The 24340-nt window shown below is 58.1% G+C and overlaps 1 protein-coding gene across 1 annotated transcript; it reads right to left on the bottom strand.

Moving 5' to 3' along the window:
* Positions 1-1267: 1267 nt before the first annotated feature.
* Positions 1268-17939, bottom strand: RND2 (Rho family GTPase 2). The gene is made up of 5 exons (XM_080565569.1): positions 17769-17939; positions 17585-17672; positions 5508-5617; positions 2986-3120; positions 1268-2708 (listed from the first exon to the last, which is right to left on the bottom strand). The coding sequence occupies exons 1-5, from the start codon at positions 17868-17870 to the stop codon at positions 2460-2462; spliced, it is 684 nt and encodes a 227-aa protein (XP_080421695.1). The 5' UTR covers positions 17871-17939; the 3' UTR covers positions 1268-2459.
* Between the last annotated feature and the right edge of the window lie 6401 nt (positions 17940-24340).

Genomic DNA, 24340 nt, shown 5'->3' with positions numbered 1-24340 from the left:
GAGCTGCTGCTGGGACGTGTCTTTACACTGCCACGATCCATCCCCGAGGGCCTTTTGAGCAGCAAGAGCCTGGGAAGTTCAACGCAGAAAGAAAATTGCCTTCAGCAGCAGGTGAAGCAGAGCTGTGGCTGCAGCAGAACAAACAGGCAGGGCCACCAGGGCTGAGCTGGGTTCCCACACCAGTGGGACCACCAGCAACATGGCAGAGCGCTGTGGTCAGATGGGGAGCCACCAGGCAACAGCAGGACAGGCAGGGCAAGTGGCTGGTGTGAGCATCCTGCCATCCTGATGTCCTGATGTCCTTCTGTCCTGCCATCCTGCCCTCCTTCCATCCTCAGTTTCCCAGCTCGGGTGCAACGACCGCTGCCCACTGCCGGAGATTTGCTTATAGGGTGAGCTAGCAAGTTAATACAGAGCCACCGGGAGCTTAAACCCATCCGCGGAGCAGAAACCGCATTTGTAGAGACTGCCAGATTAAATTCAAAAGCGGTCTGAGCCCAAAAGGTGCTAGATGATAGGAAAGGGGAGACGTGCTTGCAAAACACAGCTGTGCTTACATGGAGAGAGGGAAGAGAGCAATTATAACACATGAGAACGATGAGGACAAACGTGTGCAGGTAAAGGACTTGGTGGCGACTCTTGTGAGCCATCGATTGCTACTGATGGAGCAGGGGCATGGTTTTGGTCACTGATGGTGGTTACAAAGGCTCTGGGGACACTGCAGAGCAAGAGAAAGGGATGGTGGTGCTGGGGGCTGCTCCTGGCGTAGCGCCTTGCTCCCTTCCTTCCCTTTTCCTGCACCCCGCACCCAGCACAAGAGCATTCAGTCACCGCTTGAGCTTTTCTCGTGCTGGTAACTCAGCCTCTCCGGTTTCCCAAACAGCCTCCGTGGTGCAGCTGAAGGCCGAGCCCTGGGTGGGAGAAGAGACACAAACTATTAAGCCAAAAGCCGCCTTCACTTGCAGCTCGTGACACAGCGAGGATGGGGGCACCTCCCGTCAGCTCAGACTGGTGCATCAGGCACAGACAAGCTGCAGATGCTGCCTGGTACCGGAGGATTCAGGACGGAGCGAGAGGTTGTTCGAGGCAGTTGTTTTCGCTCCCAAATGACTACATGCAGCTAAGGCCTCTGCATTTCCCGCTCAAGTGTGCACGAGTGTATTTCAAGAGCTGGAGAGAGCCATGGGGATACAAACAGAAGTTCGGCAGGAAGGCATTTGGAGAGGATAGCTATTTGACTGTTAAAAACGAACAGAGTCAAGCACTGTGCATTTTCCAACGATGTTTATTTGTTTTCTGTAGCCCACTGACACAGCTGGAACTGGCAATGGAGCAGATTTTCTTTTTTATTTTTTTTTTTTCCATAAAGTGTCTATGTGACATTAGGTCAAGGCTAACACTGTAGTCAAAGGCATTTAGAGAGGGCAGCAGCAGAAGCAATGAGAGGTGTTGGCAGCAGCAGGCTGTACGGGAGGGGCAGGGGGCACCTGCCCTCCCACTGCCACGGCGGGGCCGGGGTGCAGGGACGCGTACAGTCCTTTTGGGTACCTGTAGCAGACAAACACAGCACCATGCAACACAATCTGCAGCTGGAAACGGGCGGGGGAACAGGACATGGGCTGTTATTGCAGTCTGCTTTTGGGGAAGCCACGTGCCTGGCGGCGCGCCTGCCCGCGGCAGGGAGCAGCCCGATGAGGAACCAGGCTGGCAGCAGCCGGGCCACCAGCTCCCGAGCGGCATTTGCTTGCTGAAGGGAACCACGATTCGCAGGATGCATCTACGGGGACAGACCCTGCAGCCAGATCCACGCCGCTGCAGTTTGACGGGAGTTCAAGTATCCAAAGCACCATGAGAAGAGATGCCTACCTACATGCTCCGCAGGAGGGGGCCTGCCGTGGTGCCTCACCAGGTTAAGGAGCCTCCCCCAGCCCTGCACCTTCCTTGGGGGCTCCCCGTCCAGCCCAGCTGCAGGCAGCACCAGCTCAAACACCACTTCTTCTAAAGGCAGATGGGAAGAGGACCGTCTCCTGATCCCCCTGCTGCTCACGGGTCCCCCCTCCCAGCCTCCAGCCCATGTCCCACCGAGCTCCCCACCCCGCGCCGTCCGTGTATCATCACCCGGAGGCTGGGCCGTGGGGACGGGAGGGCAGCACACACGCAGCATCGCTCCCTTTTGCTCTGTTCCACCCAACCGCGGACCTCGCAGCACCCGAACGCTCCTCTGCCAAGTGGTTCCTTTACCCCAAGCAATCAGCACAGTGGCAGCCGACCCAGGGGTCTCCGCAGTGGGGGGTGCCTCCCGCACCCCGGTTTGCAGCTGGGACCTTTGCTCGGCCCTACAGAGACCGAGAAAGGCTTCGGAAAGGCAGGCTGGCTCCCGCAGCCAGCGCCGTGCCCTGGTCTTGGCCGCTTACTGTACAAAATGGACAACACACACACGTTATTTACAGCCCTGTTTTTCACATGATGGAGCAGCTCTTGGCTCGGTCTTTCCTGATCTCCGTGTCATTCAGTAAGTCCGTCCTGCCGGGCATCTGTGACGCCCGCTTCAGTCCCCGCTTGGAGTTGGAGCGCTTCAAGTTCTTGTGCACCCTGTTGACGGAGGCGAGCGTGGTCACGTGGAAGACGTCCCGCACGCTGTTCTCCGACACCTTGGAGGAGCACTCGGCATACGCCACCGCCCCGATCTGCCGCGCCAGCGCGCTGCCCTGCAGCCCGGAGAGGCGGGGAGGAACAGAAGGGGGGGTTAAGGACCTCAGCACCCTGTGAGGAGCATCCTCCGTTCCCTCCCGGAGCCCCCTCTCCAGGACCGTCACCTGCTTGGCACAGCCAAGGCGCAGCTCCGGAGCCCGTGTCCCCACAGCAATCCCCAAAACCCACAGCGGGTCCTTTGCTGCTGAGCCTCCTTGTCCTAGGAGGTCCCCAGGGAACGTCCCCACCACCACCCACAGAGCCCTGCAGGGACGGGTGGCCGCCGAAACCCACCTGCTCGTGCGTGACGGGGATGAGGCGCTGCTTGGAAAGCTCCCGCAGCGTGTTCAGGTCCGTCCGCATGTCCAGCTTGCAGCCCACCAGCACGATCTTGGCGTTGGGGCAGAACTCCTGGGTCTCCCCTTGCCACTGCAGCGGAGACAAGAGAGAGAAGGCGCTCGGCTGTACGAGAGGCTCCGCTTAGTGCTGACAGCCCGCAGAGGAGCCGAGGTTGGAATGACAAAGGCAGGGGCTCAGCTCGATGCTCCCAAAGCCCTTTGGATGCCCTGCACAGCTCCTGGGGTCCCACCGGTTGGGGTTCACCAGGGCTGCCCCCTGTAGCCACCCCAATGCTTGCTGGAGCTGTGCACGGCTTTTCCGTACTGGGGTCACAGCTGTTCAGAGGCTAATTAGCTCATCAGGGCACCTTAATGACTGCCCCAGGCAAGGATGGGAACATCAGGGTGCCTCTCAGCTATCTTTGTGCTCACTTGCTGCAAACCCGCTGCATCCAAGCTGCAGTCCCCTGCGCTGAGCCACTGGAGACCCCTCCTGGGTAGGAATATGGAAAAATAACGACTGCACGGCCTGGTGCACAGGTCTGGGACTCCGCGGGTCACCTTGGGGGACCTCCTGAGTCCCAGTCAGCGGGGAGCTGCCTGCACAGCACGCTCGTTATTTGTTCTTGGGAGCCACATGTTAAGGACGTTAAGACACTCAGAGCACAGCTCCAGCCAGGGGAATAAACGACTGAAGCGAGGGAAGGAGAAGGCCAGGGCAAACATCCACTTCCTTCACGTTGATGGTACCTTTTAGAGCTCCAGCAGCAGGCAGATGTCAAATAGAGACCGTCACCAGCTGAAGATGTCACTTGGAAGTAGCAATGCCTGCCACGCTGCCTGACCGCTGGGCAAATACCCCAAGCAATTAGAAGGGGAAGAAAACCCAACCCACAGGCAAGCACCCAGAACCCGCTGGGGAAAGGAAGGGCCAAGAAGGCCAGGTTTCGCTCAAGCAGTATCAGACCAAAGCAACTGTAAAATGATAAAAATTGATGTTTTCCACCAGGAGACAGGCTCCAGTCTTTCCCACAGCCCCCTTCCCTGCTGGGGACACTGTCTGCCAGGAATCCCACGTGTCCCCACTGCCCCAGCAGCATGCCCCAAAAGAGCCGCATGAAAAGGATGCTGCGGTTCATTCGGAGCAGGAATTCAAACACCCTAATTCACCCGAAGGATGAAAATCCCTGCAGAAATGGGGCTGTAGGGTCTGTTCTCAGCCGGCTGTCTGTAACGGGGTCCCTAGGCTATGGACAGAGCCGTGACCCTCTTCTCACACGACTGACGCCGTGCCGAGGTTTGCTGCACCACCCGGCCGTGCCAGAGCAGAGGTGCCCCCCCGTGAAAACCCGCTTTGTGTGAAACGAGATGCTGTTTGCTCCCGGGTGGCTCCTTCCCTTCGACCGTACAAGCTGTACAGGCAAGCCAGGCAGCAGAAGGGCAGCAATAATAAAAATTTCCCCTGCTGAACCAGCACGTTTGCCCACGGCTTGAATAGGGAGTGTTATTCTCCTTATTCGCCTGATAACAGCAGCTAAAACCCGTTTCAACTTCATGGTGCTTTAGGAATTCACCTCGCCTCCGTAGCCTGTGAGCCTGCACCAAAGGAAACAAGGCATCTGCTCAGAGACACTTAAGAAATCCCCTGTGATTCAGGGCTTAATTTAAGTCACCATATCAAAAATGCATTGCTAACAGTGCTGGGAGCAGCTGCGAGGCTGCGCGGGGAAGACCTTGCAGCGAGCAGAGCAGGCTCGCACGAGGAGCGTGCAGAGCCGTCGATAAAGCCCCAGCCCCGCTAATTACTGGTGGGCTTGCATCTCATTAGGGGACGGGCGATTTGCCTGTGCTCTCATCCTGCTGGCTCCCAAGTCGAGCAGCGAAAGCTTCCAGCCCCGTGGAAGGCTCCTGCCCCCGAGCTGGGTGCCTTGGGCGAGCCACCCCAAGGGTCCTTTCCCCTTGTCCCCAGGTCCCCAGAGCCACCTCCCAGCCCCGCCAGCAGCTGAGTAGGAGGCCAAGGCTCCAGCACAACCTGAAGTTCGGTGCCACAGCTCGTCGTTCCCGTTGGCGAGCTGCAGGGAACCGATTGCTGCCTTTTTTTTGGGCGGGCAGAGGCCGAACTGAGGGGACAGCCAGCAAAACGAGCTCCCTGCTGGCACCAGGGGCCACTTCCCACTCCCAGCACGCGGACTGGTGGCGAGGGATGCGCGCCGCTCCCCAGGGGCTTCACGAGGAACAGAACCGATGCCCTACATCTCTCCCTGCCCCCATATTGGCATGTGTGCACGCACGCAGACCCCACATGCGCTCTGCCATGGGCTGCATCGCTCACGGGGCTCCTTGCAGAGGGAAATCCCTCGCTTTCTGCTACAGCCCACGGGCAGCAGCCGCAGGAGAACTCCAGCCAAGGGAGCTTTTTGCCCTGGCGGCAAAAGCCCGGGGCTCCATCCCAGCAGCCCGGACCCAGCGGGCACTCACCTTCTTGAGCACGCTGTCCAGGGTCTCGGGGCGGCTGATGTCAAAGCAGATGAGCACCGCGTCCGAGTCCGGGTACGCCAAGGGCCGGACGTTGTCGTAGTAGGCTGAGCCTGCGGAGAGAAGAGCGGTGAGCAGCGAGTGCCATCCACGGGCTGCTCGGTGCGAGGAAAATCGCAGTAATTTTCTTCAGACAGGACCTTCTGGGAAGCCGTTTGATTCGCGATTGCAATCCTGCAAACGTCCTGCAAGCAGGAGCGCCCAGTAAAAGTTTATCCTAACCTTATATCCCCTAGTACCCGACATCTGATTTCTCCCGTTTCCTCACTGAGTACCACAGGCTCACAGCCTACTCGATGCCCTTCTATACCATACACCTACAGCTTTATTGGACCAACCGTTAATTTCTCCTTTTCCTTTTTTTTTTTCCTTCTCTTGTGCCTAGAGGGCCCGTGATTTTTGTTTTTACTGATTTCGCACTTCTCATCCTGTCTTTCTTAGCTATCCTCCTTATTTTGGGACAGCGGGACCTTCCCCTTACCTGCTTAACATACTCCCCACTGCTATGCCGCTGTCACGCCTGCACAATCACTTTTGAATATGCAAGGTCAGTGGGGTTCTCCACCGCAAAAACACCTTCTATTGCAAAACCACAACTTTGTTTCTCACACCGGCGGGGCAGGAGAGGAGCCCCAGTGCTCCCCGCAGGTCCCTTAGGACCGGGGCCGCCGGCACGTGTGAGCATCTGGCAAGCAAGAGAGAGGAAAGGGAGCTTGGAAGGGCTGCGGTGCCACAGAGCAGCACATGCCTCCCTCTGCCGCTTGCACACCGATCCCGTCGCTTGTCATGCAGTTGCTGTTCTAGGAACGGCAGGAAGGTGTAGCTGAGAGAAGGCAGGCCACGAGGAAGGCTGCTGCTATTTTTTTATCCTCTCTCGATGTCTTTATACAGGGGAGCTTGCTCACAGAGACTGCGAGAGTTTAAGACAGGTAAAAAAAAAAAAACAAACTGCCTTTTGCTCTGGATTTATGCTGGAAAATATCAGGCAGATTCTTTTTTTTTTTTTTTTTTTTTTTTGTGCACAAAAGATGTGCCAGGATTTGGTGAACAAGCTGTAAATTGAAGGGGATGATTCTGTATTCTGCAGGATTTCTCAGTGAGCAGGCAGAGAGCCCGGGCTGAATCCTGCGCAGCGCTGCCATGCACACACACACGCACACGCACGCACCTTCAATGTGAATTTCAGGCATTAAAGCCTTTGTCCCGTAATGTTTTTATCTGAAGCACATTCTGTGCGTGATTGTAAATGCCTCACTAAACAGTAATGGAGCAATCAGCTCATCGCTGCTTAAAAACACTCTCTCGGTTTTATATTTGGCTTTACAATGGCTCAAACTTCCTGCAGGGATGAGAAACAGCTGCTTATTTATGAAAAGGGGAAGCAGAGACACCGGGCTCCTTGTTGGATCGGCCTCCTCGGAAGCAGGCTGGGGGCACCGGAGGCGTTTCCTGCCCCGGCCCCACGGGAAGGATCCGGCCCCGCGCTTCCCAGCCCGGCGCAGGGTGCAGCACCCAGCCCGCGTCCCACGGCCCCGTGCTGGAGGTCAGCACCTGAAGAACCACGAGCGATGGTGGCTGATGTCGCCGGGACGATGGGAATCTGCTGGGGGTGGCATCAGAGGAGGACGGGTGGATTCCCTGCTGGTCCCTGTGCCGAGCTCATAGCAGGATGCTGGGGAGAGCCACCAGCAGCACCTCCGCGGTGCACGGCCCCGGCACCATCCTGCCATGCCCATGCAGAGCAGGCACCCAGCACTCAGCGTGTGTTGGGATTCACAGCAAAGCCAGCTGCGGGGACATCCAGCTGCGGGGACATCCAGCTGCACCCAGCCGTGCTGCTGCAGCAGGGGCGCCTGCACCCCTGGCGCCCATCAGCGGGAGAAGCCACAGCTTGGCTCCTTGTCCCTGCAAAGTCACTGGGAAGAGAAGCAGCGGGATCCAGCACAGCAGAAACAGGCTGTGACCTCTGCAGAGCCCGGCCCTCTTCCTCGAGGGAAAGTCACGCTCCGTGCACGGGGACGAGCCAGCGCCTGCGGTGCCTTGGCCAGAGCAGGGATGGAGGATGCAGGCTAGGGCAGGGGGGGCCCTGGAGACCTCTGACCTTGCTTCAGGCTCAGGATGCTTCAGCTCGTGACGGGCAGAGCTGGCACCCGTGAGCCGCCCCATCCCGTGGGTGAGGTGACCCCACGCCCAGCGAAGCAGCGGCTGCTTTCCGAGGCAGGACCGAGCTCCCCTTCAGACCGAGCCTGCAGTCTCCTTAACAGTGCACATTTGCCGGGTGGGATGCGAGATCCAGCACGCATCTGCATGCTCAGATCTGCTGGACCCTTTATCGGAGCCATGCCCTTTCCCCATGCACACCGGGGTATCTGCCCCAGGCTCTGCCCCTGCCCCAGGCGGGAGGGGAGCGTTCCCACACGCATCCTCTCCCTGCAGCTCCTCCGCTTTACATAAACACTGCAGATAAATCCACCCCCCTCCCAGCCCAGGAATGCTCCTTTTGTAGAGGTGGTTTTGGCTCCTTTCAGCGCAGACATTGCTACGGCAAACTGTATCGTAGCAACCTGCTGCTTCCTTCGGCACGTCACCGGCTCGCAGAGCCTGCAGCGCCTGGAGCACGGCCCCTCTCTGGTCCCCACTTGTCCCACGAGCCCCAGACCAGTGCCAGGACACGCAGGGCCATCACCCAGCAGCTGCTGGAACAAAAACCAAACCCCCCTGGTTGGTGCTGGCAGGAGGAGGGGAGGGAAGAGCTGCCCCGGTTCGAGAGCATCGTTTTCTTAATGAGCTCAAAATCGCCTCCCTGTGCTTTAACTTTCTGCTCCCAGCTCTGGGGTGCAGGAACGGCCCCGGCACCATCGCTGGTAGCTCAACCCAGCTCTGAGAGCTGAAAAACACCAGTGCTCATGGCCCTTCCCCACCCCAGGAGACCAATGCTCAGCGTGGTAAGTGTGTCCAGCACTGCTGGGAAGCTGCTGAGCTCCAGAATCCCACCGCCCTCAGCTTTCTTTGGAGATGTCTCTGCTGAATCAGGGAATTCTCGTTGGTCGATTATTTTTCTAGCTCTTGCATCTATTACTTTGTCATCAAGCACAACAATTAAAAACACAACCCAAACACAAAAGCCTCAGTTCCCACAACTCCAGGTGTCTGGCTTCATCGATTCCGAGCACTCAATGCCTTTCGGCTCTTCCAGCAAGACACCCTAGAGCCCCGCAGTCTGGCACCTCCGAACACACAGGCACCCAAGGCTCGTGTGCCTGCAGATCCAGCCTTCCTGCGCTGCATGACTCATTCTCCCACTTGGCACCCAGGTTTGCAAGAAACAGGACCTATGTGCATCTGTTCGTGATTAAAGACAGAAAACTGGAGCGAGCCAGACACCAAAAAGAGCTTAAAAATAAAATCCACACGGTTGTTGTCTGAAATTCAGAGGCGGGTACAGCCACGAATAGCTCCTCTTTCTTATCAGCTGGCAGCCCCTCCGAGTGCCTGGCACTGGGACCCGGGGACGCTGCTCTCGGGCAGAGGACTGAAATTTGCTGTTTCATCTATACCAACCCGGCGTTAATCTTCATTTGTTCCTTATTAGCTGTTCCGAGAGATAATGAGCCTCCCCACACGGGCACCCCCCCAGCCCACAATAGCACGCTGCAAACCAGGAGAGCAAACCCGCAAGGAGCCCCCCGCCAGCTCGGGCTGAGCACGCCAGGGCGCTGCCGAGGCCAAATTTTTCAGCATCTCACTTGCCTCAGAGGGCTCGCTCCCCGTGCCGCCCGCAGTGCCAAGAATGTCCCTTGCAGAAGGAAGCAGAAATCCTGCCCGGCTTTCTGGAGTCCCTGAAACAAACCCTGGTTCAGCCAAAGCTTTATCCACAGGAACCCAGCAGCTTCTGCAGGGCTTTCTGGCTGGGAATTCGCATCTCCACGTGGCTTGTGTTGCAGGGAAATTTATCTGGGTGACTGCTTGCTGCAGGCAGGGGCTGTGCACGCAGGGGCATGGCTCTGAGCCCCCTTCCCACCTCCTCAGGCTGGGCAGGGTGGGACCGGGGCAGCTCCCGACCCATCCCCACAGGCACTCCCCATGGGAGTTCCCCCAGGCACGTTAATATTACATGAGGTGAATTTGATGGCTTCCACGAATAGTTGCTCCTCTGCCAGGGCAGATGACGATGAAGGTGTTAATAATAATAATAATATATTTTATTTATACCACACCTTTAAGACTGAAGAGGTACGTCTGCGCCATTCCCACAGGAGGAACAACCCCACTGCAGCGGGTGCAGGAAGCTGTGATGGGGACTGCAGCGGGTGGGCAGCGGTGCCCCTCACCCCTGCCCCTTGCCCAGCCCCTCCAGGGAGGCTGAGCTGGGGGGGGGGGACATCCCTGGGCTCCCCACCCCGTGTGCAGGCAGCGCATCTGCATGAGAAAGGCGCATGTCCCACGGAACAGCCCTGCTATTGTCTCCTCCCGGGGGCAAAGCATAAAAATGCTGGATTGAAAACCTGACAGTGAATGGGAGAGACAGAAGTGGCAGCTGTCCCAGACACCCTGGGCAAGGAAAGAGCCCAGTCCCCATGGTGAGCCTGCAAAAATCCCAGCTGCTTCTCCGAGACACCCGGGATGCTTCAGAGCTGCCATTTCCTCTGCAGATGCAACGAGAGGGCACGGAGTCACCCAAAAATATTTCCCCACTGCTGGAAAAGGGGAAATAAGCCCAGGGAAACAATGGCAGAGTTTGCAGTAGAGGGGAAAAGAGGAATTCAGCCTCAGGGAACTCTTGAAAGCAGCAGTTAAACAGCCCCAAGGGTCATGCCCCATCCCTTTATCCTCCTGGGGACAGACTATGAAAGGAATTGTTATTCCATGGTCACTCAGCTCAGCCTGGCCCTACAAAAGCCCAGCCAGCACCGCTGGGAACCAGGCGGGTCACGGGCTCGGCGCGGGAGCTCCCCGGAGGAGGACGGGACACCCATTTGGGATGACGCAGCTTCAGGAGGTGACCGAGTCAGAACACAGATCCTATGCAGGGCAGCCAGATCCCAAAACCCCCTCCTCAGCCACCACAGACCCCCCCCAGGCCCCTCCAACAAGGGGTTTCTTGAGGACCACCACTCGCTTCCAAGGACCCATGAGCACGGCGAGCTCTGCAGGCTCAACTCTCGCCTTGAACATCTCGGCGCCTTCGCAAGGGCAGCGTTCAAAGAGCAGTGGCTCCACGTGCCAGCTGCACAACTGGCCAGAACGTGCAAACGTCCTTCTCGTTCCCCACATCGTTAGTGCTGATGGGCTTTATAAACGGGCGGCCAGGAAATTAGCTGCTGCAGCACTAGGTGCACACCGAGGAGACAATATCCAAACCGTGGCGAGTTCAGAGGCCAGCTTCACCCTCCCAGGGTGAAACCAGACCCTGTCTCCTGCGAGCAAGCCAGCAACTGGTCCTGTTTGGGGCCTGGTCCTGTTTGGGGCCTGGTCCTGTTTGGGGCCTGGCCCTGTTTGGGGCCCGGCCCTGTTTGGGGCCTGGCAAGCTGCAGCGCCGCTCCTGAGCACCCCACAGGTCCCTGCGAGCAGGGCTCACAGCCTGAGGGTTCCTGCCCCTGCCTGACCACAGGAAGGGGAGAGGAGTGCCGACCCCCCTGATACAAACCCCAGGTTTCTGACACTAACGCAGTGCTTGTTAGAGCCCGACCCAGCCCAGCGACAAGGGGAAGAGGCAGGAATTAAAGCCATGGTGACAAACTCCGAGACACAACGGCGGCGCTGACAGCACGGTGGTCTGAAGCCAGGACCCAACAACCCGGGGGTCACAGATCCAAAGGCAGAAGTAATTAGTGACATTAGAGACTGAAGGGAGCGCGAGGCCGAGTGAAACAGAGTCAAACACCCGCAACCGTGCCAGCCTCCCCTGCGCAGCGAAGCTGTGACGTGCCAGGCTGATGAAGTGTCCTGGCCAGCACCAAGGTCTCTTGTGTTGCAGCAGCAGCACAGCAAGGCAAAGCCAGCGGTGGTTTCTCTCCTGGAGGGGCCATTTCCATCACATCCAAAGAGCTTTCAGCAGTGCAGCCCCTTCAGAAGCCCCTCCAAGGGCGGGCTGTGCCACAACGAGGGATTCTGCCCTCCTCACGGGCAAGGGTTCAGAAAGGATTTGCCCTTTGCCAGAGGAACGAAGCCCTGCCTGCCAGAGGGGAGGTGGCCAAAAGGGGAAATGGGGCATCCTACCCAAGCTGGAGGGGGACAAAAAGCAGCAGAGGGAGCCCCACAGTGCAGGTCTCTGAGGGACACGGATCAGACAGCATGGCCATCACCCCAGGACTCTGATGGAAGCTTTCCTGATGGCTGCACCGCGATGTTTCTTTGCTCGTGCAATGCGACCGCAAACCCCTTAAGTCCAGGAGAGGAGGAAACCGTTCCATGACATGGAGCAAGCAATCGTCTGGAAAGTGCATGACTGCAACAGCAGCTAACCAGCTTGGACAATTAACCTCTGCACCTCGTTCTTGTGATGCGCACACACACACACAAAAAAACAACAACAGTAGATTGCTAAGCAGCCCAGCTGGCGTTTCTTCAGGATGGATGTGGTCAGGATGAAGGGAACGGTGTTTGGAAGGGCTGAGGTGACATTTCTGGGCCCCTCTGCAGACCCTCACACCGGTGATCTGGAAGCAGCGGTGGAGGCTCGCTGTTGAAGTCCCCGGTGGCCTCTCCAGGGCAGCACCACCAAGTCCTGGGACGGGAGAACAGCCCCAGTGCCCAGCCCTGGCTCCACACGAGGCTGCTGGGGATCATGCTGGGAATCAGCAGCCAACACGAGAGGCAAACGGGAACCAGAAGTTCCTTCTTGGCCCTTTCGCCACGTCACAAGGGCGGCTGGCATTGCCACAGGCTGCCTGTAACCCCTTCTACAGGATAAAACAAGGACTAGGAGTGGCAACTGATTCCCACAGCCCAGCCACCACATGCTTTGGGGAACGCAGCCGAGGGTTGAGCGAGCACAATTATCTTTATGCAATGCTGCACATTTCCAGTTTGCTGTGCACAAGCAGCAGATCCCTCCCCGGCTGCTCGTCTACCAGATAAGGTTTCTCCCCACAGGGAAGGCTGGGCCTGTACACTTGTGACGTTTAATCGGGTGTTGATCTTATCTTCGGGATCTGGGGCAGGAGGAAAGCTGCGCCCAGGTCCCCACCGCAGGCACAGGGCCGGGGGCACAGCACCGACCGGCTCCTCCGGTGCTCTCCCTGCCACGAAGTGTCCCCAGCAGCCTCCCCGAGGCACAGTGAGGGGCACCCGGGTGCCAGGTGGGTGACAGCTATTGGAAAGGCAAGACACCATGTGCCAAGGACAGGGCAAGAGTCCCTCCTCTGGGGATCTTCTGCAAATTGGTTTATGTGACCACCTGGCTAAGGAGCTGCTGCTTGATGGGTGTTAAAACAGCCCCAGGATCCCCCCAGGACCCCAAAAGGGTCTGGGGGACAAGGGATGGATGCTGCCTCGCTGCAGGGAGACACGGGAGCAGCAGCCTTAATCTCTGTGCCACGCAGCACCCACACCATGCCCAGCCCGGCCCAACGGTCCCCCAGGGACTCTCGTGTCTTGTCCTGTCCTGTCCTGTCCTGTCCCATCATGTCACGTCTCCTCAGCTCCAGCCTCCACCCACTCCGGCGTAAGCATTTCTGCTGCCGTTTCTGCTGCAACTCTTTCAACTTCTGTCCGACTGGTTCCTGACCTGCCTGAGAATGTGACCCAGCTGCACATATTTTTAGGCTTAACTATGTCTTTGTGCTGAGGCAGAAGACAAGTATGCCGGTTTGAGGCTCCCAGCCTCAACGGGGAGCATGGGAGGAGCTATTTCGGTAGGGAAAGGGCAGCTCCACATTTTTCTCTGCCTCAGAGTGCCCGTGGCATTGAACTCTTCCCAAGGCCGAGCTTGCTCTTGCACTTGGGAAGAGGCAGCCATGGCAATCCCGGAGCCGCGCGCTGGGAATCCGGTCCCAGCATCCATGGAGATGCCATTGCTGAAGTCAGCCCCTTTCAGCTCTCTAATCTCATCAACATTCCTGGGTAGTTCCCCTAACGAAGGGGCTGTTATCGGAGCCTGGCGGTTCCCACACAGCCCTACCAAGGCAGACTGTTTGCTGAGTGCAGGCAAAGAGGGAGGCGGGGAGGGATTAGCGACTCCCAGTGTTATTCTTGTCTTGAAAGCACATCTGCTCAAGAGACAAGTCCCAGCGAAAGACTGGCAGCCGTGCGAGTCCCCTGCTGTGAGCTGCAGCACGGAGTGGGCAGAGAGGCACTGCTGAACCGGGGCAGGTTGAGGTGAATGGCAGTGCTCAGAGGGGAGAAAAGCCCTCTCCAGCAGCTTTGGAAGACGGCAATGAGCACACGCACGGCGCCAGCCCCGTAAGCCACTGGCACAGACACCTCTGCTCTGCGCCAGGTCCCGCACCAGCAAAGGGTGCACCATGCAAAAAAAAATAAATAATGGCGCATCAGCAAAAGTTGCATCATGCAGAAAAATGAATAACGGTGCATTAGCAAAAAGTGCACCAAGGAAAAAATTAAATAAAGGTGCACCAGCGAAAGGTGCTGCTCACACGGGGAATTAGCTGGTGCATCGCTGAGAAGCCAGCCTGCCCATCCCGCACCTCGCGGTGACCGCATGCACTCCCCGCTGCCAAAGCACAGCAATGCAGCCCGCCCGCTCTGTGCAAAGCATTATCCGTGGTCACAAACCCAGCCGTGCCCCCACCAGCTGCCTGCACAGGCTGGAAGCTCTTCCTTGCAAGGTGCCAGGCAGCGGCACCCAGCGTCCAGCAGGCACCCGGCCCCCTGGGAGCAGCGCTCCCCAGCCGGCAGGCATCTGGTCGGACTGGTGCTTCCCCACACCTCCACGAGAGCCGTGCAGAGGAGTTGTTTCTCTGCCAAGCGCTTTTGGGTCAACAGAAAAGAATTTGCCAGAACAGGGATATGCGGGGCAGCGAAGCACCGCGTCCTCTGCATGGCCGATGAGAGGAGCCCGTCAGAGCCCAAACCCCATCTCCTCCGCACCCCGCTCTCACACACCGAGATGTCAAATTGCTTTTTAACTGAGGCTTTAGGTAATGGCAGGGAGAGCGGGCTTTCAGGGGGAAGGGAGGGATGGGACATCCCCACCACACTGGAAAATGGCACTTGGAGCAATTGCACTCTCCCCCTGGGCCTGGAGGTGGGACTGACTTCCAGAGGGAGAAATCTGAAGTGCAAACAGCACCTGCAGGGGAAGGCTGAGGGGTCAGGCTCATGCTCAGCTCACTTTTCTCCCTGACAGGCACCTGGATGCAAGGCACTTCAGCGGGCACGGAGAGCCTGCACTTGCCCTCTCTGAGCAGGGCATCCTTATCAAGGAGTCCTAGTGCTGGGAAGTCTCCAGAGTCACCCTCCAGCCTTGGAAAAGCTAATCAATGGGCAAATGGTTACAAGACACTTAGAGGAAATCCAGGGTCCCAATACTATGTGGGAGCCATTTGGTTCCCCATCACTCCTACCCTCCCCATGGCAATGTTTCTCTAACTAGGTTTCCAGCCCCCCTGCCATCTGCTAACGTCACAGGAGGGGCAAATTCAGGCTGAAAGGCTGCATTTCCCAACACCAGCCAGTACTACACATCCCGGGAGGAGACAACATCCCAGTTTGTGTGGAGTACTAAGAGGACCCGGGAGCAGCACGGCAGTTTTCCAGGGCACCTGCCCTTGCCCCCATGCCCGTGCCTGGGCAATGCTCAGCTCACCCCGTGCAGCTTCCAGAGCCGCTAACCGCTGCCACGGAGGCTGCAGAGGCAAGGAATCAACACTCAGCTCCCCTGTCCAGATCTGCCTGCTGATTCCTGGAGACCTGCAGTTCCAATTGCTTATCTAAGAGGTGGCAAGTGTTTGAGATGTAAAGGGTGATCCTGACAGAAGGAGGGGAGCGGATTCCCAGCGCCTCCCTTCCCGCTCCTGCTGGGGTGGAATTTAGCACAAACAATAAGCCCCTGGCCGCGAAGCTGCTAAAAAGAGACAGCAGGTAGCACGGAGACAAGGGAAAGCGCACCCCAGCGCCTGTCATCCCGCACGAGGAGGGCAGTTAAGCCACGCAGAATCCCTTCGGCTCAGCTGGTTCAATTTGCTATTGCACAAAAACTTCTTTTACCAAAAAGCTTCTGTTTACAAGCGTCTCCAAAGGGTGGAAATTCAGCAGCAGACTGCAGTCTGCAGCTAAAAATGTCAGTCTGATTACTGGAGAAAATTGTTGTGCACTGCTTTGCAGGACTGATTATTGAAGAACCAGTTCCTGTGTATTTCAAATTAAAGCTGCAAAAGAAGGGAATTGATCTAGAAAACTATCTACTGAGCTCTATCCACAGCGAAGCTGTTAAAAAGGGCTTACATTTTCCATGAGGGGAAGAGAGAAAGAATCATAGTCCGTGTCCTCCTGGCTATAGAGATCAACACCAAACTCATATCTTTTGTTGAAAAGGGTAAAAATGAATGCACAACACCATCAGATGCTGATACACAGCTTTAAAGCCATTTTATCATGTCCTTTCCTTTTAAGATTTGTAAGATCGAAGCCAAATATTCCGGAGAATTCCTAAAAAACACACAATGCCTCAAGCGTGCTTCCGTACTCTCCAAAGGTGAAGTTTCTCACGTGGAAGGCAGGCGCTCGGAGCAGAGCGGCCCAGCGTCGAACAAAGATACCCCACCCAGTCCCTTCCCAGCAGCGCCAGAAGCCCCCGGTTTGGAACCCCCCTGGGATGTCCCAGCCCCGGGGTTGTGCACAGATGCACCCCGGTCACTCCCGCTGTGCTGGGAGTCGGATGCTCGGGGTCGGAGCAGGACAGCATCGCGGGTATCGCACCTGAGGGGCTTGACGCAGACACGCCAGCCCAGCAGGATCCATCCAGCAGGCAGCGACCGCACAGCCACCGTCCTGAGCTCCACGCGCAGCACCCTGCCAAGCTCCGGGAGCCGGGGCTCATCCTCTGCTCCAGCACCCCGAGCCGCCCCGAGAGGCAGCATCGCCACGGCTCGCAGCACAGGAGGCAAAGCAAAAGATCCCTTTTTGTCTCGGGGCATAAAAGCAGCAAAAGTGAGGTCTCCCGGGTCAGGAAGCCTCCAGAGCTGACTCAATAAACACATTTTACATGATAGAGCTAGTCCAAGCCTCAGCAAAGCCACTGCTCTAGGTAGACCTCTGCTGATCCTACAGCTGTAATTTGACGGATGCAAAATTATAGCGAGGAATTTGAGCGTACACGAGCAAAGGAAGTCGGAGGTCAGGCTTTAATTTACTGTTGCTCTTGTGCACCGAGAAGACTTCATTTGTTATAAAGACTCCACAAATTATGGGCAAAGAGCATCAGCAAGCCTGCGACGTATGCACGCTGGCAGAGCCCGGCACTGAGCCGCGCCGTGTGTACACAGCACTCCGAGGAGGTTGCCAGAGGTAAATTAAAAGGCCAATATTTTTATTAGCTCCGCACCAAGCAGTTCACGCCTCCCCAGAAAGGCAGCGTGAAGTTTGGGAAGGGTCTCGGAGGGCTGGGACAGCCGTGCCCAGGGCTCCCCGCGGCATCGCAGCTGCGGATGCAGACGAAGAGGCAAAGCCAAAACAAGGGGAGAAAAACAAAAGCGGCCCAGAAGCTCCGTTGGGGAGCGAGTGATGAAAGGCCGGCGTGTTCCCGCAGCACATTCCTCTCCGAGGCGAGGTCTCCCCTCTCGGCTGCACCTCGCTTGGCTTCCCCATTCCTTCCCACCCCAAAAACTGGTTTCGCTGCTGCTCACCGGTGGCCCTACACAACCGCTGCCGGGGATGCACGGATGCGAACCCAACCCCGAAACATCCCCGGGGAGGGGGGGGGGGGGGGGGCTGCACCAGCACGGAGCAGGGGGACAGAGGACCCCCAAAAAACCCTTCACAAGGACCCGGCGGCATCACCCCATAACCGGAGACCCCCCCAACTCCCCCACCTCCCCCGGGGGTGGGGGGCAGCCCACCTGAGGTGTCCCACATGTTGAGCTCGGTGCGCTGCTTGTCGATCTCGAAGCTGGCCGTGTAGTTCTCGAAAACGGTGGGCACGTAGCTCTAGGGGGGGGGAGAAGGGAGGGTGAGCCGAGCCGAGCCGAGCCGTGCCGAGCCCCGGCGCCCCCCCCCAAGCCCCCCCCAAGCCCCCCGGCGCACCTCGGGGTAGCAATCCTTGGCGAAGACGTGCAGCAGCGCCGTCTTGCCGCACTGCGTGTCCCCCACCACCACGATCTTGCAACGCGCCAGGTGGCCCTCCATCGTGCGGGGTGGCCCCCCCCCGCGGCCGCTCCGCCGCTTTACCGGCACCGGCCCCGCCGTGGCCGCGCCCCCCGGGTCCGACGGCACCAACCGGAGCCGGAGCTGGGCAGGGCCCGAGCTGGCACCGCCGCCCCCCCCCGGCCGCCTCCCGTCGGTGCCGGCCCCCCCCCCCCCAACTCCCTCCATGCTCCGCCGGGTCCTGGCCGGGATGCGGCTACCCCGGGATGCAGCGTGGGAACCGGTCCCGGTGTCGTCCCCCCCCCCCCCTCGGAGCGGTGCCTCCCTCCGGGGCTGCCGGTGGGACCCCCCCCCCCCCGGGACCCCGGGACCCCGGGACCCCCCCCCGAGGTTCCTCTGAGCCCCCTCCCTGCCGCTGCGCAGCTCCCCCCCCCCGCCTCCCCCAGCCAAAAACCAAAAAATTAAAATAAAAAATAAATAAAAATAAAAAAAAATAAAAATAAAAAATAAATAAAAATAAAAAATAAATAAAAATAAAAAATAAATAAAAATAAAAAATAAATAAAAATAAAAAATAAATAAAAATAAAAAATAAATAAAAATAAAAATAATAAATTAAAATAAAAATTTAAAAAGGGGGCTCCCCATAAGGGGTGGTGGGCTCAGAGTGGGGGGGGGGGACATATCCTGCACCAAGCTGGTGCTGGACGCCACGAGCCTTGCCCATCACGCTGCCGAGCAGCGAGGGGTGGGCATCACTTCAGTCCGGGGGGGGGGGGGGGGTTCCAAGCACCGCCGACAGCCCCTTGCACCGATAATGCTTGTTTTTTGGGGGGAATTTCAGCAAAAATGGGAGCCCCCCGGCACGTCATCCAGCTCTGCATGAGTCTTAAGGCTGCCAGGACGGGAGGCTGGGGGTCCGTCCAGCCTGCCTGCAAAGCAGGCGGTCAGTCCCCGTTCCTCCCCGGGTATGGCCAGTCCATCTATAAAGTGCAGGCAGTGTTTTGAATTAGCGGAACGATCGAAAAAAAAAAAAGGTTCCTTCCCTGCGAATATTTCGCTGGCCGTACTGCAGGAAGATTTACCACAATGGCAAAGTTGCATTTGTCAGAGACGAGCCGTCTGTCACAAAACGCAGTAAAAATAGAGACAATGAAGACAAAGCAAGTCTGGAGAAGTGGAAATTAAAATGTTTTGGCAGCCAAACCGGATTTATTAAAGGACTGAGGGGGCAGTTTGTTTTTGCGGAAATCGCAGTCATTTTTCATGTACAAATAGCGATGCTGTGCGCGAAGTGGGGATGAGCACAGGAGGGGGATGTGGCATGGGGCCTCGTGCCATGCAGGTACCCTGTGCTTCCGAGCACTGCTCTGCTCTCTGCTGGGCTGCCAGGCCCAGGGAAACGTCAGCATGGGTCGCTGTGTGCTTTGGAGAGCTGCTGCCTGCGCCCCTTCGCAGGTCTGCGCCTTGGGGCGCACCCCCAGGACAGGGGCCAAGAGCAGAGCGGGGCTGGAGATGGGGTCTTAGCGGGGTCGGTGGGTCCCCCCCCCCCCCCCCGTATCATCCCATCCCAGAGCGAGCTGGGTGAGTCCGTCCTGGACCCGGGCTCGCTCGGTTCAGCTCCCCACGGTGCTGCCTCCTGCAGGATTGCTCGCCCTCCCTTCCTCATCCTGCAGCACCTCGGTGCCTCCGAGCCCTCGGCGCTGTGATGGATGACTGTCACATGCGTGCTTCCTTCCACCCTCCCCAGGGAGAGGAGACCGTGCGGGTCTGTGTCACGGTTTCTAAGCCCTGTAGAGGTGTTTGGGGTTTTTTTTTTGGGTTGGTTGGGTTTTTTTTTGGTCTTTGTGTGTGTGCGTGCGTGGTGCTCAGCTTTTACCTGGAGGAATGGAAATAAAAAGTTCACCGTGCTTGTGACCGCAGGTGGAGTGCTCGTGGCCTTCCGTGTAGTCCCCAGGCCGATGCCCTTTCATCTGAAAGCTTTTCACCGCATTTCTCAGTAGGAATTCATTTTTTTCATCACAGATTACTGTGGCCCTGCTTCGGAGGAACCAGAAAACTTCTCCTGCCCTGAATATTCGGACTTTTGCAAACCCCCAGCCACATTTGCCTTCCCCTGGGGAGGGCAAACAGCTGAGAGCGCCTTTTGCTCGGAGCCCCTTGGGGCAGGGTCCCTGCTGTCCCATTTGGTGCCATGCACCTTTTGGCAGGAAACTCTTGCAAAATATCTGTTAGGGCAACCTCCAGTGCCGGTGTCAGCTTTCAGAGCGGGCTACGGAGAGAGAGACGTGCTGTGACTGTCACCACGGCTGGGGAGGCGACAGATGGCTCCGACACATTTGCTCCTGAAAATGCTCCTCCAGTGGCCGCATCCTGCCTTGCTGCTCCGCGCTCTCGGAGGGGGGTGAATGGCTGTTCCGAATTAAATCGATCGCATTGTGTCCGTGTTGTTTCCTGGACGAGGAAACCTGTGACCTCCTCAGGACCAGGACTGGAAAAGGGCGCTGGGAGAAGCCATCCTTCCCCCGCAGCCTGTGACAGCTCGTCCCTGTGCCTGCACAGAGCCTCAGAACCTGGCGTTACGCAGCTCTCCAAACTCTGCCCCTGATTTGAGCCGTGGGGAAGCAGGTGAATGGAACGAGCGAGGAATCCCCCGTACGCTGCCACACGGCCGTGACCCCTGGAGGACGCACGCACGTACCTGAGAGGTGCATGAGTGTCACCGCTGAGGGCACAGGCAGAGCTCGTGCCCGTCACATTATTCATCAACACTTTCTCTGTATTTTTATGGGGTTTCATAAATAACCACTGCTGTGCCATTCTTATGCCGCGCCGCCTTATTTCCACGGTGGAATTTTCCCTGGTGAGGCTCTAAACCGGGACAGAAACAAGGGACACGCTTGAGCTTTAATTTCTCATGAGCTCTATTCTTAAGTGTCTTTTTGGTCCTGTGAAATACATGAAAGAACGAGGAACTTGCCAGGCAAAACTGCAGCTTACCGCTAACTGTTAGCGCTCGGCAGCTAAATCAGCCGGTCCTGAGTGGTGTGTTACCGGATGGCTTCCCCTAGACGATGAAGAGGTGGGGAAGCAAAGAGTTTGAACACACACAGCAAAAGATACAAATCAACAGCAATTAGAGAGGTTAAGAGAAAGAAAAAAAAAAAAAAAAGTGCCAGCCAAATCCCCTTTCATGTGTCCAGCCTGTTTACGTTCTGTGCTAGAATAATGCTGATCTGACTCGCGGCTGGCATTAATGAAGTTTGCACCTCTGGGTGAGCAATTTAATTTATCTCAGCAAGCCAAAGCTCATTATAACAGTCCATAAATGCTATCAGATGAAAGCAGCATCCTTCAGCTATCTCAGGGATTAAAGCGAGGAGCCATCCAACTGACAAGGCTGCCGCTGGAGAGACTGCAGTCGGAGCATGTGTGGTGCAGTCGGAGGAGACACAATACCTCAATTACCGCTGCGATTTTTTTTTTTTTCTGGATCGAGGAAGTGACCTGGAGCCCCCCACACGCCCCCCTGGAGGTGAGCAGCCCCGTTCGCAGCGAGGTGAGGCGTGCTGGCCAAGGAATCGCCCGCTGATGGGTGCGCAGCGTGCCGGAGGCTCGAAGCCTGTCATTTTTAGGACTGTATTCGGCAGTGAGGTATCGGAAGGTTGGGCTTGCAGGAGGATCCTCACGCCACTGGCTGTCTCCAGGGGCTGTAGGAGAAGGGGACAAGAATGGGGATTGCTCTGCGCACCCCCGGGGAGAGGAACCTGCTGCTTCCCCGGCCTCTGCTGGTGCATGGCAAGGTGCTGGAGCAGCCCCAGCGAAGGGAGCGGTGGCGCGGCGCTGGGAGGATTCCCTCAGCCTGCTGTCACTGCCGAGCGAAGTGACACCCGCCCAGCGTCGCTCAGCGCTCCGCAATTGCCTCCATTGTCTCCGTGATCAAAACAGCAGCGCGGGAGCGGCGCCGGTGAGTGGCAGCTTCGTCTGGGGGCTCGTGGCGGATCTGCTCCACCTGCCGCGCTGCCTGTCGCATCTCCGCGTCACCGCCCGCCACATCTCCGTGTCACTCCGCGTCACCGCCTGCCGTGGTGCTCCCGCCACCGATGATGAAGCCAGGGGATCTCCTCCGTGGCTGCTGCTTTGTGCGTCCCAACCCACGGCGGGCACCGGTGAGCAGAAGGCAGAGCAGAGGCAGGAGGAGCCTCTGGAGGGCCCTACGCACCCCGAGAAATGCGCGCGGGGTCAACACGTGCCGTAGCTCCGGTGTGCCAAAGCGTTGGGCCTTCAGGCGTCCCTCCGGACCCCCAGTGCCCTTTCGGGTCTGGCTGCAGCCCCCAGCCCCATTTCCAGCTCTGCTCTGAGCCCTTCACCTACGGCTGGCTTTGGAGCTGACCCGTGCTGGGAGAGGAATGGTTTTGGGGGATCTGCCCCCACTGGGGGCCTTTCTGGTGCCAAGACCACGGCTGTGGGGAGCCCTACGCGCTAGCATCCCTCTGCCAGGCTGCCTTATCTCCTGCCCGCTGTGGTTCCTGTGTCCTTGAGAGCAAAGGAGAGGGATTGTTAGAGCCCTGTGTGAAAAGAAAGGGAGGTGGAACAAAGAGGCAGGCGGGTGGGCTCAGGCTGCAGGGGCATCCTGATCCTCGCTGGCTGCCAGGGGCTGGGGGAGGCGGCAGGGGGCTGTTGGAAAGCTCAGGGTGAGGCACAGGGCTGCTGAAACCCTCAGCACTCGGGAGGGAGGTGATGGGAGCAGCTTCCCAGGTGCCCAGTGCCTGTCTCCGGCCGTAAATCCCAAACCGATGCCGTTCGGAAGGGCCTGCGTGTGGAGAGCTTGCTGGAAAACGGGGTGGAGGAGGAGGGAGCACCAATTCCACCGGGAAAACTTATAGGTTTTCTGGCTAATGCATCCCCTCGGCAGCCCACGCAAGCGTCCCGTCCCACAGCTCTGCAAGATTTGAGCTCTGCAGCTGCAGTCGCAGGCCAGCTCCTGCACGCAGAGCATACAGAGCTGTGTCCCCCACGCCTGCAGCTTGCATGCAGGGGGAAGGCTGCCGCACCAGAACACAAACTTTACCGAATGAAGTAAGATTTGCAGGGAAAATGTGACTGAACCGAGCTGATAAGGAAAGATTGGCCTGGGAGCACAAAAGAGACAAAGGCAACGAGAGCAGCCTTCCCGAGCAGACTTGCCCATCTGCAAAAAATCTCTTTGTCTGCTTTACAGCTGCGTGCAGCTGGAGCAGCTGAGCAGGAGGGGAACCTGATTCCCAAATCCCACTGACTTCATCCAGCACTGGGCTTTTGGGGGTCATCCCCTCATCTCACGTGCCTCCGAAGGGCCTGGCAGGGACTCCCTCCTGGCCAGCTGGTCTCACCCTGACAACAGCGAAAATAAATCACCGACAGGAGAAAGGCTGGGAAAGCTCCCAGTGGGAGACAGGATTGGGCTTTGGCCGCTTCTTCCTAACTTTGGGCCCGAGAGATGCCCAGACATCATGAATCCGGTCACATCTGCATTTCTCCGAGCCAAGACACGGCGCATAAAAGAGTAAAGTAACTTCCCGAGCTGCCCTGAGCTCTTGTCATGCGACGGGACGTGAGCCTCTTCCTCGCTCTCACTGCGGCCGCCCAGATACCCGTAAATATGCCACACGGCAGGGCCAGATGATTTACAGCCTGCTCCAGGCCTCTGGCTCCTTTCCTGCCTTTGTGCTCGGCTTCCTGAGCGGCCCCGTCCCAGGTCCCAGCCGCCCCCCAGCCCCGCGCGGCCCCGCGGCCACCCAGCGCTGCGGGACGGGGCCACGGCCACGCAGAACCGCCGCTGGCCTCTGTCCTCAGCCGCCGAAGAGCGGGATTATTGTCGCAAACAAAGCCCCTGGAAGCACCGGGGTTTGCTCATCCGCCGCCAGGCCAAAGCCTTCCATCAAATCTGTCAGCGGTGCTGGGAGCGCCCTGCCCAAAGCAGGCGGTGCGCCCAAACTGCCTTGGCTGGGGAAATTCTGGAGCAGCCCAGAAACCTCCCACGTGCGTGTTTCGGTCCCCCGCGAGATGGTCTTTGTTTTCTTTTTGGGGGTGGATGTTCCTCTTTGTGCAGGCTCAAAGCGTCACCCCGGAGGGGTGACGGGTCGGTGGGACGAGGACGGGCTCGCCTGGCACATCCGACCGGGTCCGGCCACGCGCTGCGCACGCGGCCCTGCACTGCAGCAGCCACCGATGGCAACCCCAGGAGCTGGACACGCACCAGCAGCCGATGGCAACCCCAGGAGCTGGACACGCACCAGCAGCCGATGGCAACCCCAGGAGCTGGACACGCACACCCAGGCAGCGAATTCATGCAGAGGGCGGCTGCCTGCTGGCAGCTGCTCCACGAGCAGGAGGAGAGGCAGGAGCCATGGATCCAGCTTCGCTCCCGGCCTCATTTATCCGCCTGGAGTTGCAGGACTGGGGCTGCACTCCTTCTCCTCCTCCTCCTCCTTCTCCTCCTCCCTTCTCCTCCTCCTCCTCGTCCGGGAGCC

This window comes from Anser brachyrhynchus, assembly GCF_964034855.1.
Source record: "Anser brachyrhynchus genome assembly, chromosome: 22".
Taxonomy (NCBI): Eukaryota; Metazoa; Chordata; class Aves; order Anseriformes; family Anatidae; genus Anser; species Anser brachyrhynchus.
Note: the sequence above shows the minus strand (reverse complement) of the source record. Positions and strands in the feature narration are given on the sequence as shown.

Bases quoted from the DNA above. Each gene is read 5' to 3' on its own strand.
- RND2 (XM_080565569.1), bottom strand. From the start codon at position 17,870: ATGGAGGGCCACCTGGCGCGTTGCAAGATCGTGGTGGTGGGGGACACG. The intron at 5,618-17,584 runs GTGGGCTGCCCC...TTCTCTCCGCAG, and splicing joins CAACATGTGGGACACCTCAG to GCTCAGCCTACTACGACAAC. The intron at 3,121-5,507 runs GTGAGTGCCCGC...TCTCCGCTGCAG, and splicing joins TGGACAGCGTGCTCAAGAAG to TGGCAAGGGGAGACCCAGGA.